Below are 20,059 nucleotides of genomic sequence, written 5' to 3' on the forward strand. Positions count from 1 at the left end.
ATGGTGGCAGGGATGGAGGAGGAACAGAACAGGGAGCTTCAGGTCACACTAATGTGAGGGGACTTTGGTGAGGAAGGGCCAGAAAAGGGCAAAAATCTTCTTAGTCACCTCATTTGTTTATTCACCAAATATTTGTTGGCTGCTATGTACCAGGCAGTGTACTAGGTGCTGACATTTCAGTGGTGAAGAGGATGGATGTGGTCCCTATCTTCTTGGGCTCCCCTTCTCCCATATACCTTCTATAACATTATCTCTGAGTATGGGTAATGGAAAGAAAAACATACATATATCCTGTGGAAGCTTAGTATTTCAGACTTTACATGAATATTCACAAGGTTTATAGTTAGAAAAGCACACTATTCAGATCGATACCAAAGTCTGCTGTATCAGTCATGAGTCATCTGGTTTTTGATGATATTTACTGATCTCTCCAGATGCCTTTCTGTGCTCTGATGTGACTAATGCGAACTAGTAGAGCTGTAAGAATGGAGCTCATATTCAGTGACATCCTAATGACAAAGATTGTAACCTTGAATACAATCTAGAGACTTGAGTGGAGGATTATGAAGAATATGGAGAGAAGCTCTTTACCCACAGAAGGGCTGGCAAGCAATAAATACATTCATTTTGAGAACACTGATGAGTAAACCCGGAACTAGGAAAGTGACTCAGAATGCCATAATGTCAAATTCAGTAATACGTATCATTAGAAATATATATTTTAGTAATCCAATGGAATGAGTACTACAGATAAAAATCACAACTACCCATAGAATAGCAAACAATCTCAATATATGATCTTCTCATTTAATTTTCAAAGTATTTTATGCCAAGACATCATGACTTTGGTTATTACTGATAACAGTAAATAGCCTTGTATTTAATGTACTTTTCCAACAAAGAAATTCAACTGTTTTAGATCTTACAAAAACAAACACAGAATGAATGAAGTGGTGCTCAGTGAGTAAATGTCGGGTCCAAAAAAGAAAATAGTCCTTCTGACTGCTAATGTGTTGTCCTATTGTATGAGATTGTGCTGGCTGACCTCACTGAGGGCAGCAAATTTATTTTTTTCTTTTCTCCAACATACCACTCTTAAGATAAAGAAATTGGCTGCCTTAAGATACAGGCTAACAGTCAAATACCCAGACAATGAAAGCAGGCAAATCATGTTTTAGAGGGCTAGACAAATAATTCTTTCTTATTGGCCCTTCTCTGTATGAGATTCAAGCAACATAATGCCTGCTCTGCCTAAGTCAGTATTTTAACACTGTAGGGTAGTGTTGCTCAGTCACTTTCAATTCATGCCCCTGCAATGCTTTCTCACTATATCACCTTTGTATTCCTAGAAGCCAATTAGAGTTTGACTTAGTTGTATTTGCCTAGTTTGTACTATGAAAATAACAGACATACTGAATAGGCTTTTTCAAACTACACAGACCTCCCCAGAGATTCTGATATGCTCCTCTAATATTATATGAAAAGGACTCTAATTAAATTTCATATTTTTATGCTTTTTAATGTCAAAAAGCAGTACTGTATATGTATTATTTTCCTACTTCATACTTGATTAATCATCTCTCACTCACCACTGCTTCTTCCCATGTCAAAATCACCAGCCACTTCAAATGCCTGGGAGAGGAATCTTCCCCAATCTTATTAAGGGACTGTCCAACTCCATACTCCACAATTACCACAGGAATATTAGACCAGAAACCAAAGGTAAGTAGAGGGAGGAAAAGTAAAGCCAAACAAAAGTAGAGATCTAGAGTGAGGATAGAACACTGTGAGACTGCTGGCAGCATAAATTATTAAGGATGGTGCTAAACAATATTTTGTAGTTTTGTCCAGCCAGGCCAGTGCTTTATGAAGCCTCCTTACCATGACTGGTTGAATCATAATCATTCATCCAGTTGCCAGATTCCAGGTAATCATAGTTGTCATCATAATCTTCACTGTACAGCTTACCCTCAGGTCCAGGGTCCATGAAGCTCAAGTGTGTGCAACAAGATGTTGTCAAAAACTCTGACAATTTACCTGTTTGAACCCTAAAAATTAGAGGAGGATAGAAAACAGAAAATCAGGGGTGATCCTTTTTAAACAACACAATCTTAGTGATAAAAGGACACCTAACATGTTTTGTTGGGGGATTACTAATGTGCATACATTAATATAAATTTTATAAAAATAAAATTTTACAGCACTCCTAGACATGGTGTACATCTTAAATGGTTAGGGGACTGTATTAATAAAGGTTACAATTATGGATTAACAATCCACCAGCAGACCAGTTTTGCTCTCTTCTACTGCCATATATTACGTTGCTAACTATGCCAAACATCTGGTAAAAATTTGCATTGGCTACTGGAGAAGCCTGGAGAGAATGAAGATAAATCATCACAAACCCATCCCTTCATTAAAAAAATACCCAAAGGCCATTTGAACATAAAGGATGGTACTTGACAATTCTGTAAATTATAGTAGACTGTAAGCCATATCGTCTCCTACTTATGAAGACAATTACAAAACCCAAAAGCAAAGTCAGCATTACCAAATTTCTAAAGAGGCCAACTTGAAGGGGCTATCAATGGCCACACCTTGGATAATTAAAATATTGAAATAATAACAGAAATGGATCATGGCATATTGAATAAAATAATAATCTATGAATCTGTGCTGATACTAAACTACAAAATAAAAGGGGGGGAAGGGAAAGCTCTCTTTTTAACATAAGAATTTCAACCAATAAATGTACCCAGAATGATAGAAACACCATTTAATAACTCCAATAGTAATAAGTGAATTCATGCAAGGATCAACGGAAGCTAACACGATTTGATCAAAGACTGTTGGAGAAAGGATATGCAGAAACCTGGCAGATACCAGGTTGAACACTTTAACCAAGTGATCAAGGTTATCATCACCCAATAATGTCACAAACAAATCTCATGTGCCTCTGATATGATGCACTGAAAGAGACTGTAGTAAATTCTTATAACTGTATGTTTCCCTGGCATCTGTTTTGAATATAAGCTTAACTTTCTCATACCAGAAGCAGAGTTCAGGAATCTTTGACAGTTTCCAGTTCTACACCTCCCTCAGTTCCTCACTGTGGTCAGTCCACATATCTGCCTTATACAACTTCCTCCTGGTAACCACCTCCCTAAGGGACAGCTAAATATGATCTATTTGACTAGCCTCACTGATCCTCACATCCTACATGAACTTTGCCAATATGCCACAGTGACCACCTCTCAGTCACAGTGTGACCTCCAGGAAGTCATGCCTACTTGCTTTAAACCCACCAATTAAAACTCCCCAAAGAATATCTGTTTGGATAATGCCCTGGACCTCAATAAAGGCATTGGCCCATGGGTCTCTCTTTTTCTCTCTCCACATGCTCCCTGACCTCAGTGTGTGTGGCCTCCAGGTATTCTGTGTACCTCACCTGCAGGACCTGTAAGTAATAAAATCTTTATTTCCATCTTGTGCCTCTCCTAACCATTGAAGGGGTGCTCTCCATCTTAAAGATCCTAACTTAAAACAAGGACCCAACATCACACAGGTAGTATTCCTGCCAAAAACATGTAGCCTGAATCTAATAATGAGAAACAACCAGCCAAATCCAAATTGTGAGATGTTCTGCAAAATAACTGACCTGCATTCTTCAAAAACGTAATGAAAACTGTCATGAAAGATTGACAAAAGGCTGGAGAACTCTTCTAGATTAAAAGATACCAAAGAGATATAACAACTAACTGCTAACATGTGATCTTTGATTGGATCCTGGATTGGTGGGAAAACAGCTATGATAAAACATTATTGGGATAATTGGGTAACTGTTCTTATTTCTCCTTCTACTTTATTTATTTATTTATTTCCAACTTTTATTTTAGGCTCAGGGGTACATGTGCAGATTTGTTACATGGGTAAACTGCATGTCACAGGGGTTTGGTGTACAAACTATTTCATCACCCATAGTAAGCATAGTATCCAATAGGTAGTTTGCAATCCTCACCTACCTCTCGCCCTCCACCCTCAAGAAGGTCCTGGTGTCTATTGTTTCCTTTTTTGTGTCCATGTCTACTCAATGTTTAGTTCCCACTTATAAGAGAGAACATGTGGTATGTGGTATTTGGTTTTCTGTTCCTGCGTTAATTTGCTTAGGATAATGGCCTCTATATGAATTCATGTTGCTGCAAAGGACATGATTTTGTTCTTTTTTATGACACTGTAGTATTCCATGGTGCATTATGTACCACATTTCCTTTAACAAGTCCACCATAGGTGGGCATCTAGGTTGATGCCCATCTTTATCTTTGCTATTGTGTCTAGTGCTGTGATGAACATACGCATGTGTCTCTATGGTATAATGATTTATATTCTTTTGGATATATATCCAGTAATGGGATTACAGGGTAGAATGGTAGTTCTATTTTAAGTTGTTTGAGAAATCTCCAAACTGCTTTCCACAGTCTCCCAGGCTGGAGTGCAGTGGCGCAATCCTGGCTCACTGCAACTTCCGCCTCCCAGGTTCAAGAGATTCTCATGTCTCAGCCTCCCGAGTAGCTAGGATTACAGGTATGCACCAACACGCCTGGCTAATTTTTGTATTTTTTGTAGAGAGAGGTTTTTGCCATGTTGGCCAGGCTGGTCTTGAACTCCTGGCTTCAAGTGATCTGCCCCCCTTTGCCTCCCAAACTAAGTGTGATGATTATATTATAGTTATATGTAAGAATGCACTTGTTCTTAGACAAAACAAAGAAAACTTAAGTATTTAGGGTTGAAGAGTTATGATGTCTATGGCTAATTATTTTAGCAAAAAAGCATGTGTGTACATGTGTGTATATATATGTATATATATAAAACACATAGTATATGTAGTATGTACGTGTGTGTGTATATGCATATGTATGTGTATGGGAGGATGTAGGGAGGAAGAGAGAAAGGAAGGGGGGAAAGGCAGGAAGGGAGGGAAGGGAAGAAATAGAGAATGCACAGTGGGACAAAATGTTAATAACAGGTGAATCTTGAGAAAGGGTATATGGGTGTTCAGTAGTAGTATTGCAAATTTCTGTAAGCTGGAAATTTTTCAAAATAAAAACTTAAGTGGAAAAAGAAAAGAAAAGCAGCTAGAATCAAATGATCCAGTAGGCATTAAAAAAACAAAACAAAACAGGTTTTCTGATCCTTTGAGATCTAGGCAAAGAACAGGGTAGGAAAAACTTCCAACCTTCCTCTACAACATTAAATTCCTTGATTCAGTCTATCAAACTCCTCTAAGTAGGATGGGATTATGTTATTGAAGACACAGTTAGCCCCCGCTTACTCCTGCAGGATATGTTTTAAGACCCCCTTGTGGATTCCTGAAACTGCAGATAGTACTGAACCTTATATATATACTGTGTTTTTTCTTATACATACATACCTATGATATAGTTTAATTTATAAATTAAGCATAGTAAGAGCTCAAAATAATAATGAAATAGAACAATTATAACAATATACTATAATAAAAGTTATGTGAACGTAGTCTCTCTCTCTGTCTCAAAATATCTTATTGTACTGTACTCACCTATTTGCAGACTACAGGTTGACCACGGGTAACTGAAATATCGGAAAGTCAAATTGTAGATAAGGGGGGACTATCATACACAGAAAGGCATCACAGGTATGCCACTACTATATCCAGCCCCTTAATTTCATTTCATTTCACTAAAGAGTGTATAGAGGTCACTTACCTTGCCCCACCAAAATAGCCATCTTGCATTTTTCGGAGTGCTGCCAGGATACTTGAATTCAAGCTTGTTCCATCTTCATCTTGAAATGAACAGAATTTTAAAACAATCTTTGTGGTTTTAACTCTGAAGTAGGGGGAAATCTTGTAATTATTTCAAATCAATATTCTGGTGGTTACAGTACAAATGAGACACTCCTCATTGACCACCCTGATTTTAACAATTCATCTGAGAGCCAACAACACTTAAGAATGGGCAAATGGTAAGGGATGATGACTGATAGACAGATTTCCTCAAAGGCATTATCTTATTTGTCAGCATTATCTTATTTGTCAGAAGTACTTAGCACAGTGCCTGATGGCAGAACACTGAATGACTACTGAATGCTGATAATACCAGTAGCCACTACTTGTTGAATGTTATGTGCCAAGCACTGTGCTAAACATTTTATACACATTATCTCATATAAAGAACCTTGGCACATATGTCTGTGTATAGGCATAAAAAATATCTAGAAAGCTAACAATTACCTGATTTTATGTGGAAGGAATCATACTACATATACTCTTTCATGATCTGCTTTCTAACTTAACCTTTGTAATAGCTAAAAATAATTCTTAGTAAATTTAGACTGTTTTATATTATAATCAACACTGTAATGAAGACCATTGTACCTACATCTTGATGCACTTATTCTATTATATCCTTAGGTTAAATTCTTACAAGTAGAACTATTAGGACAAATGAAACACTTATAAGTAAATTTACAGAGACTGCCAAATTACCCACTATAAGAGTTGTGCCAATTATATTTCCACCAACAGTATAGAAAGTGACTTTTTCCTACACTTTTTTTTTTTTTTTTGAGACGGAGTCTCGCTCTGTTACCTAGGCTGGGGTGCAATGGCTTGATCTCGGCTCACTGCAAGCTCCGCCTCTCGGGTTCACGCCATTCTCCGGCCTCAGCCTCCCGACTAGCTGAGACTACAGGCGTCCGCCACCACGCCTGGCTAATTTTTTGTATTTTTTTTGTTTTTTTTCAGTAGAGACGGGGTTTCACCGTGTTAGCCAGGATGGTCTTGATCTCCTGATCTCCTGATCCACCTGCCTCGGCCTCCCAAAGTGCTGGGATTACAGGCGTGAGCCACCGCGCCCGGCCTTTCCTACACTTTTAACAATGGGCAATAATCTTTTAAATTTTTCTTAATCTGATAGGTAAAACAAGAAGATATTGTTTTAATTTTATTGCCAATAAGATTATGCATATTTTCATGTATTTACTAAAAATCTGTATTTCTTTTATGAATTGCCTGATCATGTCCTTTTCTCATTTTTCCATTAGGTAGTTTATCTTTTTTCAATTGACTTTCAAGAGTTCTTCGTGTTTTGTGGATATTACCCTTTTCGCTCTCATATGTATGACAAATACTTTATCTAGTTTATTATTTTTCTTTCAACCACATCCACAGTGCTTTTGATATAAAAGATTTCATTTTCATGTTTCAAAATCTGACAATATTTTATTTTTGTGTCTTGCAAAGGACAGCTCTCTTCAACTTAAGATAACAAAAATATTCCTATATATATATATATATATATGTATTTTTTTTTTTTTTTAAATGGAGTCTGGCTCTGTCATGCAGGCTGGAGTGCAGTGGTGCAATCTCGGCTCACTGCAACCTCCGCCTCCCGGGTTCAAGTGATTCTCCTGCCTCAGCCTCCCAAGTAGCTGGGACTACACGCGCGTGCCACCACACCTGGCTGTATTTTTAGTAGAGATGGGGTTTCACCATGTTGGCCAGGCTGCTCTCAAACTCCTGACCTCAAGTGTCCTCCCGCCTCAGCCTCCCAAAGTGCTAGGATTATAGGTTTGAGCCACCCCGCCCAACCTCCCATATTTTTTTCTAAGACTCTCACAGGTTTATTGTTTATGTTTAGCTCTTTAATCTATTTAGAATGTATTTTTGCAAAAAAAGTAAAGTAGCAAGCCTAAATGAATTATTTTCCCAAATGTATTTATATTTACATTTTGTCTCTATTTGAAATTCTATCTCCATCATTGTTTTAATTACAATGGATCTTTCACTTTCTTTTTAAAAATCTGGTTATTCATTTACATTTTCTCTTACATATGAAATCAAGGTTCAGCTTGTTCATAAAAATTTATGTTTTTATTATTATTGGGAATTGCCTGAATTGATATAATGAAAGTGGGTAATTTCTCAATATTAACTATTTATGTCTAGGAACATGGTGTACCTCTCTACTAATTAAAATATTTTATTGTCTTCAATAGTTTTATAGTTTTTCTCATACACTTTTATAAGTGTTCCTATTCAGCTTATACTTGTATTCTTACTTTTCTAGAAAATCTGTCAATTTTATCTAGATGTACAAAATTGTAGTTGTTATTCTTTTATAGTGTTTAAAGTCTCCTCTATTTCTGTTGCTATATCTCCTTTGTCTTTCCTAACACTTTTATTACCTGTTTTTTTCTTTACTCTGAGTTCTACTTTACCAGATATTAATGTAGCTACTTCTGCTTTTTAAAATTAATGTTTACATGGCATATCTTTTTCCTTCCTTTTCTTTTCCGTCTATGTATATTGTTATATTTGAACTGATGTATTTAGGCTATTTAAATTTAAAGTAATTATTGATATGTTAGGATTAAGTCTGCCATTTTATTGTTTTCTATTTGTACCTCTGTTCTTCATTTGTCTATTTTCTTCTTCCTGCCTTCTTATGGGTTACTTTTACATTTTTTAGAATGCCATTTTGATTTACCTATACTGGGTTTGACTGTTATCTCCTTCTATAGGTTTCTTAGTGGTTACTCTAGGCATTGTCTTATACATACAAACATGATGCATATATCACTCTTTACTAGTGTCAACATTATACCAATTAAAGTGATGTATAGAATCTTATCTCCCATTAAGGTACTTACTTTTCCCCATTTATAATATACTTGCCTTGAATATTTCTTCTACATACTTTGAGAACTACATTAAGCAATGCTTATCAAGCATAATTTAGAAAATTGAAGTGGAAGGAGTTCGGGACCAGCCTGGCCAACATGGCGAAACCCCGTCTCTACTAAAAAAAATACAAAAACTTAGCCGGGCATGGTGGTGCATGCCTGTAATCCCAGCTACTGGGGAGGCTGAGGTAGGAGAATCACTTGAACCTGGAAGCTGGAGATTGCAGTGAGCTGAGATTGTGCCATTGCACTCCAGGCTGGGTGACAGAGAGAGACTCTGAAAAAGAAAAAGAGAGAGAGAGAGAGAGAGAGAGAAAGAAAGGGAAAATTGAAGTGGAGAAAGTCTATTGTATTTACTCATATTTTCACTCCTATTTTTTTCTTTTTGATGTTTCAAGATTCCATCTATTATTATTTCCTTTCTGTTTCAAGAACTTTCTTCAAACCATTCTTTTAGGGCAGATCTCCTGCTGACAAATTCACTTAGCTTTCCTACATCTGAGAATGTCTTTTTTCCTTTTATTTTTGAAGTATACTGGATAGGGCAAAATTCTTGGTTTAAAATTCTTTTTTTTTTCAGTACTTGAAAAATGTTGTGTCACTTCCCTCTGGTGTCCATGGTTTCTGATGATAAATTTGCTGTCATTCTGTTTGTTGCTTATAGACATGGTATTGTTTCTTTCTGGCCACTTTCAAGATATTTCTTCTTTAATGTTCAAGAACTTTATTATTATGTGTTTTGACATAGATTTCTTTGGGTTTATCATGTTTAAGATTTTCTCAGTTTTTTAAAAATTTGTAGGTTTATGTCTTTTACCAATTTTTCAGTCATTATTAGTTGGAATGCTTTTTCTGTTTTTCTCTCATACTTTTTCTCCTCTTTCTGAAACTTTTATAACATGAATGTTAGATCTTTTTAACATGAATGTTAAAAAATGTTAAATCTTTTGTTATTAGTCCTACAGGTCTTTGAGGCTCTGTTCATATTTTTTCAGTTTTGTTTTTTTTTTTTTTTTTTTTTTTACTGTGTTATTCAGAATGGGTGATTTCTATAGTTCTGTATTCAAGTTCACTCTGTTGTCTCCATTCTGCTACTGGGCCTATCTAGTGAGTTGTCCATCTCAGTTATTATATTTTTCAGTCCTAAAACTTCCATTCAGTTCTTTGTATTTTCAGCTTCTTTGCTAAGACATACATTCTACTTTGTCATTAGTTTCAAGTGTGATTGTAATTGTGTGTTAAAGTGTTTTTATGATAACTGCCTTAAAATCTTTGCATGATAACTCCAACATTTGTTGATATCTGTTGATCACTGACACCACACTGGCTGAAGGGGGAGGAGCTCCTCTACTTTTGGGCGAGGATAAAGTTTAAGCTCCCCACTAGCCCTTCTCTGATACTACTCCTAAGAGGGAGAGGGATGCCTCTTCAGAGCTGTGCAAGCGTGGAAGTCTAGAGTCCCCACTCAGTCTCTGCTGACAGGGGCATAAGTGGGGCCTAGTAAAATCGGGTCTAAAAGTTTTCTGTCTCTCTAGGTTGCTCCTTTCCTGTTCCTTCAGCTAGACAAAGCAGATTTTCCTTGGGTCTTTAAAAAAACCTGTTTTTCCTTTTTTTTTTTTTTTTCTTTTTGTATTTCTGAGATGTCAGCTTCTCTAGCTTCCAGTCCAGGACATATAAGGCCCAGGATATTTACTGCTCTGCTGTTCTTCAGGTCTTAAAGTCTGTAGCTGATCTGCCTGGTTTCCAACTTTCAGTTTTCTTATGTTTGTTTTATATATGTCAAGGATTTTTAGCTGCACTTAGCAGAAGGAATAGGGAGAAGTGAGTCTATGCCATCTTGTCTCAAAACTAAAAGTCACTTTTTAAAAGTAGAAGTATTTAAGGATATGAAATTTTCTAAATATGACTTTGACCAAATCTCATAAATTATAAGTAGTGGTATCATTTTTCATTTCTAAGAGGCATATAATTTCAAATTTGACTTTCTCTTTAATCTAATAATTATTTGGGAAAAAATATAATTCCTTTATAGTTAGATTCTTTTTAACTATTCTGTGTTAATTAGTTTTATGTCACGTATCTGGCAATATCGTTTGTATGATTTCTACTTTTTAACCATAAACATTCTTTGTGTGTTCTGCCTTTTCGGATACATAGTTATATATACACCCATAAATACAAAAATCAAGTTTGTTACTCCTCTATGTCTTTAATTATTTTGTATAATTGATCTGTGACATTCTGATAGAAGTATGTTGTTGTTTACCATCATGAATATATAATAGTTTTGTGATATTGTCCCTAAGTTTTCTTAAATACTTTCTTTATACATTTAATTCACATTATTGAGTACATAAAAGTTTATATATGTTATATCATGTTGGTGTACTATTTATCAATATAAAATATCCTTCTTATCCCATTTACTGATTTTTGCCTTGAATTTTATTTGCTATTTTTGATATTAATACTGCTACCACTGCTTTCTTGTCAGCATTTACATGATATATCTTTACATATTCTTTTCTTCCATCTTTTTTTATGATTTTATTTTAGGGATATCTATTGTAAATAGCATCCACCTGGATGCCATTTATGTATTGTTTTTGCTCTTTTATGTATTACAGGAATCTTTGTCTTTAATATGAGAATTTAACTAATCCACATTTCAATGTGATCACTCATGTTTATTCTCTTTTCACCAGCACAAAATTTTCACTGGCAAAAACGCACTGTTGTTGGTAATGTTTCAGGGACTGAAAGATCTTGTTTGAGGCCCGGCTCTGTCACTTACTAGCTTTGTGACTTTGGATAATGAGTACCTGCCTGAATAAGAGTGTTGTAGAGATTTCAAAATAATTTATTGAAAACACTTAGCTCAGTGCCTGGCACAGACAAAGTATTCAGTAAATATTACAGTTATTATTGCTATTGTTATTGTTGTTTTTGTTATGTGACCACATATCAAGTACCAAAAATGCTTGATTTAAGCCTAGATCTTTAGTTTTATTCTGCTTCCCAAGCTGTGGCTATGTATCTCATCCCAACTCTCAGGTATTTCAATTCTGAAATCTCTTTGTCACTACAAATTCATGTCCCTTTATAACTGGCTTCTTCATATAAAATGTCTCTGATTCTATCAATGCAGCAACATTTACCTAGTGCTATGATCTGAATGTGCCCCCAAATTCGTTTGTTGAAACTTAATCACCAATGTGATAGCATTAAGAAGTAGGCCATCTAGTGTGATTAAGTCATGAGTGTGAAGCCATCATGGATGGGATCGGGGCCCTTATAAAAGGGCTTAAGAGAGTGGGTTTGCTTCTTTTCTGTCCCTTCTACAATGTAAGAACACATGTGTGTCTGCTGCAGAGGATGAAGCAACAAGGCACCATCTTAGAAGGAGAGACTTCAGGTCCTTCCCAGACACCAAACCTGTCAGCACCTTGATCTTGGACTTCCTAGCTCCCAGAACAGTACAAAATAAAATTCTATTGTTCATAAATTACCAACTTTTTGGTATTTTGTTATAGCTATCTTAATTCATACCTTATATCTAGTTATCCAATATCTGAGTTGGGTGTTGCTTAAAATGACTCGTATCTTTCTTTTTTCATTCTCCTTTTATTACCTCCAATCCAGTGTACTTTCTCTTCACCTCATATGTGGATTAGTTTCTTTGACATCAGTCTCTCCTCACTACAATGTGTACTGTCACCAGTAGTCCCCAAACATCATTTTTATCGTATTACTCCTTGCTCAAAACCTTTTGATAGTTTCAGACTTCTGAGAAAAATCTATATTAAATATCTTTGCTTATTTTCAAGGTCTTCATTACTGAACCCTACCTTACTTTTCCCATTTTGCTTATAATTATACTCCAACACACAAACTCCACTCTATTCAGGTGGGTCACTTCATTCTCCTCTCACAGGTCAAGTTCATTCTTGCCTCTAGGGCTCACTCATGGTATTTTCCTCCTCACTTACAGTGCCTTTCCTTCTGCTCTCCTGTCATCTGAATACTATCCATTCCAAAAAGCCTGGTTAAGTCCTACCTCAGTTGAGAAATTTTCTTTGTCAACTGGATCTCCTTCACTGTAAAATACTGACCTAATGGTTTAGTAATTCTTTATATATTGTCTTAAGTTGTTTCTATCACTCTTGCATATTAGCTTTTCGTCTCCAATTAGACTTTATACTTTCTGAAGACAATTCTGCAAATATAGTAGTTTTTAAATGGGTACTTGTGTTAACTGTCTTAAGTAATGAAGAAAGACAAAGAGAAGAAAGACTACCCTACTTCCTCAAATCCTGTGATATTGAAGCACTTTTGAGATGTGACCAAAATCCCTAACAGTCTGTCTGGATTTTGAATGATTAATAATAAGGGATTTTTCTTTAATGAAAAGGAATTCTATATACTTTGGCAGTACAAACAGGTCTTTGGAAGCAACAGGAGAAACACAGAAAGGAAGCAGTCGCTTCAGTATTGGCTCTAGTCCTCCAGGAACTGAGAGAATAATAAAGCCTTTCACCCAGTTTCAAGTAAGCAATGTCAGGAAATCCAGTCAAAAAAAAAAAAAAAAAAAGAGGAAACATAAGCCAAAAGCCTTTTGGCTTTTTCCCCTACTAGATTTTACAGCTTCCGTTAGGCTTTGGAAGAAGCAGCCTGGGAAATTATCTATAAAATCTTGATGTACCACTGGAGTAAGAAATATGCAGATATAGTATTACTGTCTTTAAAAATAATTGTATGAATAAAGTTTCTGAAAATTGACCTAGAAACTAATTATCTAAAGTAACCACCAACCAAGTTTTAAATTATCCTCCACTACATTTTTTGAATTATAGCTCTCAAACTATCTGAAAACTATTCAATTATAGCTCTGAAATTATTCTTGTATGTTGATTTATGTATTACACATAGTCTGTCTTCACCTTCTAAAGCATAAGCTCCATGAGAACGGAAACCTCATCTGCCTTATTCACTCCATGTGTCCCCAGTGCTTAGAAAAGTGCTTGGCATAAAATAGGAGCCAATAAATACTGCTGAAAGAATAAATTATAAGAAGTAGCTCTCTAGAAACAACAAGATGTTGAAGGGCTAAATCTATGACTTATTTCCAAAATACATTCATTCCTTGCCTCATGCAGCCCTTACCAAGCATGCTGTGTGAGATGGGGAAGGTGATGGTGGGCTGGCCTGTCATCCGCCAGCGGCTACAGAGGTAGGAGAGGTCTGTTCTAAGCATTTCCACTATCATCTTGTTGTCCAGAGCCAGGTAGAACTGTTGCTGGTCTATAAACTGAGACAAAAATAATAGATCAGATTAATTTACTCTCACAATTATCAAGTAATATTTTAAACTACTCACATATTCAGAAGAGCATCAAAGATGTCACAGGGCAATGATACCCCCACATTTAATGTCTAATACATTCCAAAGTATCTGGGGTTAACTGGCACATATAATAATTTCTGACATTTTTACGGTATGCTGCAGTTTATGAAGTATTTTTAAGTATATAATTTTATTTAATCCTGTAACCCCCCAGTGAGGGCTTTTCTTCTTTTAATAGATGAAAAATAAGGCTAAGAGATGATACGTGGATTAGTGAAATCATATGGCTAGCAAATGGCAAAGTCAGAAATAGAATCTATGATCCATTACTCTTTTGTTTATACCTACCTCAGCTGCACTATTTCAAATGTAAGATGAGAAATGGGGAGTTTAAGCTTTCTTTCCAGAAAATAGTTTCTCCTCCCCATAAACACATACAATCAGGTTTGTTATTATCATGTAGCTAATAAACATCAGGCTAACAACGTGTTTAATAACAGCTAAAACAGTACCGACATTTTTGTTTAGAAGAGGATACTGAAGATTTCTATGAATGTAAAAAGGGCCCTTCCTCCAAACAAAGAAAACATAATTCAGTAGCTGAATAAAAAAGGTTGTATTTTGTTTATAAAGGACACATACAGTTTTATTTTTAACTTTTAAAAGTAAGGATTACTTTTATAAGTACTCTAGCATTTGTAAAATCCTTAGTTTCTGCAATACCCAGGGTTACTTTTGGCAGTTACAATCACTTAGTGAAACTCTGTGCTGGAAGTTCAATTCAGTTCAACTCTATAAATATTAACTGAGTAAGTTATGTGCAAGGCCTGGTGGAACTCTTTGACACTTATCCCAACTCCAGTAAATGCTTTATTTCTCCAATGATTTTATTTCCATTCATCTCAATGCACATTCCAGTTTATTTCACCCACCTGTGGAGTGAAAGTAAAGATAGTTTTCCGAATGTCATAGAGTTTTGAAGTTCCAAGCACTCCCATGTGTCTGTAGGGTCGTCCACTGAGTTTCATTCTATTGTTGCATCCTGATACAGAATTGAGAAATGGTAAAAATATTTCTAGAGCACAAATCAAATCAGCAAACATTTTTACATATATATATATATATACACACACATACACAATGTATGTATATACATATAGACACACACACACATCCACTGTATTTCCTTGAATTTAAATTGTCTTCTTTTTACAGTTTAGCATTCTGAAATTGGAATCCAACCTATAATTGAGATCTATGTTAAATGTAGCTGAATTTCTTTTCGTCTTCCAAAAGGGAGTTATAAAATCAATACCTCTTACGATGAGAAAATAGTTTATTCACACACATATTTTTCTTTTATATCATAGGATAACACTGTTTATATTGTTCTGAAACTGTTTTACCCAAAACACATATTAAATATGCTTTCATGTCAGTACTGACAGGACTACTACTTTTTTATTTTTTTGACTAGAACACATTTTTCTTGGGAATTTAATTTTTTTCATTTGCTTTACGTGTTATACTTATCAAATATGCCAGTTTTAGTGTTGCTTTACTCTTAGGGGGCTAGCACCAGAGAATTGTCAAAGCCTTGGTCATATTCCAGGGTCCACGCAGTAAAGCACACATTTTACCTGAGATTGATGTCACAACCAGGTTTTCCCACTACTCCTTACTTTTTGTTTCTATTTAATACTGTAAAATATATACAACATAAAATTTACCATTTACCATTTTAATAACCTTAAGTTCAGTGGCATTAAGTACATTTACATCATTGTGCAAACATCACCACCAACTATCTCCAAAACTCTTTCATCTTCCCAAACTGAAACTCTATTTATTGAACAGTAAGTAACTTTTCATGTCCTCTGCTTCCCAGCCTCTGGCAACCACTGTTCTACTTTGTATCTCTCTGAATTTGGTATCTCATATAAATGGAATAATACAATATCTTTCCTTTTGTAACTAGCTTATTTCATTTAGCATAGTCTTCAAAGTTCATCTATGTGTAGCATATGTCAGAATCTCCTTCCTTTTTAAGGCTTAATAATATTCCATTTTGGGTATACATTTTGTGTATACATTGCATATTGTTTATCCATTCATTGATGGACATTTGGGTTGTTTCCACTTTTTGGCTATTGTGGGCAATGCTGCACATTGATGTAGAAAATGTTCAAGTTCCTATTTTCACTTCTTTTGGATATATACTCAGAAGTGTAATTGCTGGATCATATAGTAATTCTATGTTTAATTTGTTTGAGGGACTGCCATACTGTTTTCCATAGGGGCTGACACATTTTACATTCCCATCCACAGTACACAAGAGTTTTCATGTCTCCACATCCTCATGTTGGCTATTCAGGGTCCCTTGAGATTCCATATAAATTTTAGAACAATTTTTCTATTTTACAAAAATCATCATTTGGGCTCTTGATAGGGCTTGCATAGAATCTGTTGATAGCTTTGGGTTGTACTGGCATCTTAACAATATTATGTCTTCTAACCCACAAAGACAGCATGCCTTTCCATTTATTTGTCTCCTCTCTATTTCTTTTAGCAATGTTTTTCCATTTTCAGTGTACAAGTCTTTCACCTCCTTGGTTAAGCCTATTCTTAAGTATTTTATTCTTTTTGATGCTATTATAAATGGAACTGTTTTCTTAATTTCCTTGTCAAATTGTTCATTTTTAGTGTATAAAAATGTAACTGACTTCTGTGTGCTGATTCTGTATCCTATAAGTTTGCTGAATTTGTTTATTAGTTCTCACACGTTTTTTTTTTGTTTTTTGTTTTTTTAAATAAAACCATGTCATGTGTGAATGGAGACCATTTTAATTTTTCTTTGCCAATTTGGATGTCTTTTATATCTTTTTCTTGTCTAACTGCTCTGGCTAGAACTTCCAATGATGGCCGACTGTGATGGTGTGTGCCTGTTGTCCCAGAGACTAAGGTGGGAGGATCCCTTGAGCGCAAGAGTTTGTGACCAGCCTGGGCAACACAGTGAGACCTTGTCTCAAAAAAAAAAAAAAAAAAAAGCTATGTTGAATAGAAGTCTGTGTGTCTGTTTTATTTTTTTCTTTTGTCTTTTATTAATTTTATTAATTTACCAGTTAATAACAAGTCATGGTTTTCTAAGTCATGTCTTGTTTTTTCAATGCTGAATACAGTGTATAAAGAATTGTAGAGGCTCTGAATGACATTATTTCCCTCCAGAGAAGATTCAGTTTATTTTAGTAGGCAGATACAGTATAAGCAGATCTTCTTAGCCCAATCAGGAATTAAGAAGATTGTGTTTTAGGATTTGTATTTGAGGCTTTCTAAGAACTTGTCTATTTATGGTTTTTCCTTACTCCTAAGGTGTAGTCCATTCTTTAGGGGTTTCAACTGAAAGCCCAAGGTGTTTATCACAGCCCCTTCCACATAGGAAGGTCCTGAAATGCAATTTTTGTCTCCGTAGAACAGTGAGACTTCCTGCTTAGTTTCTTGGCCCCTTACTTCATGCAAGCAAAACTTAAGAATCAGCAAATGCCTCAAAGGTAAACTGCACAGAGAATAGTGAGTTTATTCTTTGAGTGTCCCTTTTGTCCAAGGTTTTAGTTTCTCAAGTTCTGGCTGTTGTAATTACTCTCTGAAGCCTTCACTCACCTTCATTTTTAAAATTCAGCCATTCCAGTTATTCTTAGTATGACAGCCCAATACAAGCTATTTCATCACAGCTGGAAGCTGAAAGTCTACCTTTTTAGCTATGATACAATATACATAATTCTACCATTCTTGTTTATACACATTATAGTACTTCTAATTGTTGTTTTGCCACCACAGATTATAATGTAGTGAACATCCTTGAATATATGCCCTTGTGTACTTGTACGAATGTTATATAGGATAGATTCCGGGCTGGGTGCAGTGATTCACGCCTGTAATTCCAGCACTTTGGGAAGGAGGCCAAGGTGGGCAGATCACAAGATCAGGAGTTCGAGACCAGCCTGGCCAACATGGTGAAACCCCATCTCTACTAAAAATACAAAAATTAGCCAGGCATGGTGGCAGGCACCTGTAATCCCAGCTACTTGGAAGGCTGAGGCAGGAGAATCAGTTGAACCTGGGAGGCGGTGGTTGCAGTGAGCCGAGATCGCGCCACTGCACTCCAGCCTGGGTAACAAGAGCAAGACTCCATCTTGGGGGGAGAAAAAGAAAAAGAAAAGCCTAGATTCCTAGAAGTAAGGTTGTTGGTCAAAGACATGTGCATTACATTTTTTTATAGGTAATGCCTACCTGCCTCTAATTTACACTACCAGGAGTGCTGAGAGTGTCCACATCTCCACATATTCATCAGCACTGGATATTGGCAATCTTACCGTTTGTAAAATTGATGGGCAAAAAATTACATAGCACTATTCTTTTACATTTTCACAATCATTGGTGAGGTTGAAACTATGACAACTTAAAAAATATAGTACTAGGAAAGAAGAAACAGTGATCAGCAGCACCAAAAAGTAAGATTAAAAGTATCCACACATGTGAGTGAGTATATGCATGTACAGTAAATTATAAAGGTGGAACTTCAAAACAACCTATATATGAACTATTCAATCAGTAATGCTGGAACGATTGGTTATTTGGCAAAAAGTCAGATTTTTACCTCATTGGATAAACTAAAATTAATATTACAGCCTAAGACTTAAATGTAAAATTGTAACCATAAATAACAAAGAAAATGCAGTGAAAATGTATTTGACCTAGGGATGGGACTATCTTTCTAAGTGTAACAGCAAGGAAAGAATCCAAAAAAAGAGAAAATTTTACTACATAAAATATAAAACTTCTATACATGAAAAGCAGCACAAAATTAAAGGGCAAATAACAAAATAGCAAAATATTTCAATAACATGTGGAAGAGAAAGTGTCAGTATCCCTAATATATTTAAAAATACCTCATGGAAATCAGTAAGAAATCAACAAATATCCAGTAGAAAAATGGCAAAAGAATATAAGGAGACAATTTGCAAAATTAACAGAAAAAGGCTATTTATGAAAATAACTTTTGAAGAAATTACGTTAATACAGCTATCAAACTGGATTGTAGGTGGCTACTTACCAAAACGTAACAGAGTTTATCATATATTGTTATTTTTCAAGAAAAACAGAATGCAAAATCCATTCTTAATGATATCATTTTTCTAAAAACATGTTTGTACTTATTTTATTTAAAATGATTGGAAACAAATATGCCAAAATAAAAGGTGGCTTCCTCTGAGTGGTGGAATTACAGGCGATTGTTATCTTTTTCCTTTGTGCTTGTCTCTGTTTTCCAGTTCCCTGCAGTCAATGCATACATACCAATTTGTAATCAGATAACTTACAACTTATGAAATTTGGAGAGAACCAGAATAGCATACCTATTCAGATAGCATTAGGAGATAAATTCATAATTCTTGAAGGACTGAAAAATATATCTGATAAAATGGATGTATCTAATATTTAAAGATTTGTACACAGGCAAGAAAATAATTACCTAAAAGAAAGTAACAGACTAGGAAATATATATAAATCTCACTGATAAAAGCTTGCCATAAAATATAAATAATTGATAAATATATACAGAAATGTGCAGACCCTATTAGACAAGCAAGCAATTGTAGACACATAGTTTCAAAAAAACAGGTAAAGCAAAAATAGAAAAATGTACAGGTCACTGGGAATTAAAGATAGAAAATTAAAATAATTTATACATACTAAAACCTACTTATCTAACAAAAATAAATAAAACTCCAATGTTAGTGGGGTAGTAAAAAAGAAAGGTATATTTTATATCTTAGTTATGTCACTATGAATTAGTTCGTCTTTGTAAATAATCATCTGGGAACATGTAACAAGAGCTAAAAAGCTGTTCACAAGCTTATCCAGAATCCCTTTACTGAGAATATACAATTAAGAAAACAGTGGTCTATACAAAGGCATTTATAGAAGGATAAAAATTCT

General features: G+C 35.2%; 1 protein-coding gene across 1 annotated transcript in view; it reads right to left on the reverse strand.

Moving 5' to 3' along the window:
* PHKA1 (phosphorylase kinase regulatory subunit alpha 1) overlaps positions 1-20,059 on the reverse strand; it is a 134,774-nt gene that overhangs the window by 42,324 nt on the left and 72,391 nt on the right. Inside the window, exons 15-18 of the mRNA XM_004064391.4 lie at positions 14,998-15,107; positions 13,885-14,029; positions 5,742-5,820; positions 1,882-2,048 (exon numbers count right to left, since the gene is read on the reverse strand). Of these exons, the coding sequence (XP_004064439.1) occupies positions 1,882-2,048; positions 5,742-5,820; positions 13,885-14,029; positions 14,998-15,107 (501 nt within the window). The remainder of the gene's footprint in view (positions 1-1,881; positions 2,049-5,741; positions 5,821-13,884; positions 14,030-14,997; positions 15,108-20,059) is intronic.

The sequence above is a fragment of the Gorilla gorilla genome, chromosome X (assembly GCF_029281585.2).
Source record: "Gorilla gorilla gorilla isolate KB3781 chromosome X, NHGRI_mGorGor1-v2.1_pri, whole genome shotgun sequence".
Lineage (NCBI taxonomy): Eukaryota > Metazoa > Chordata > Mammalia > Primates > Hominidae > Gorilla > Gorilla gorilla.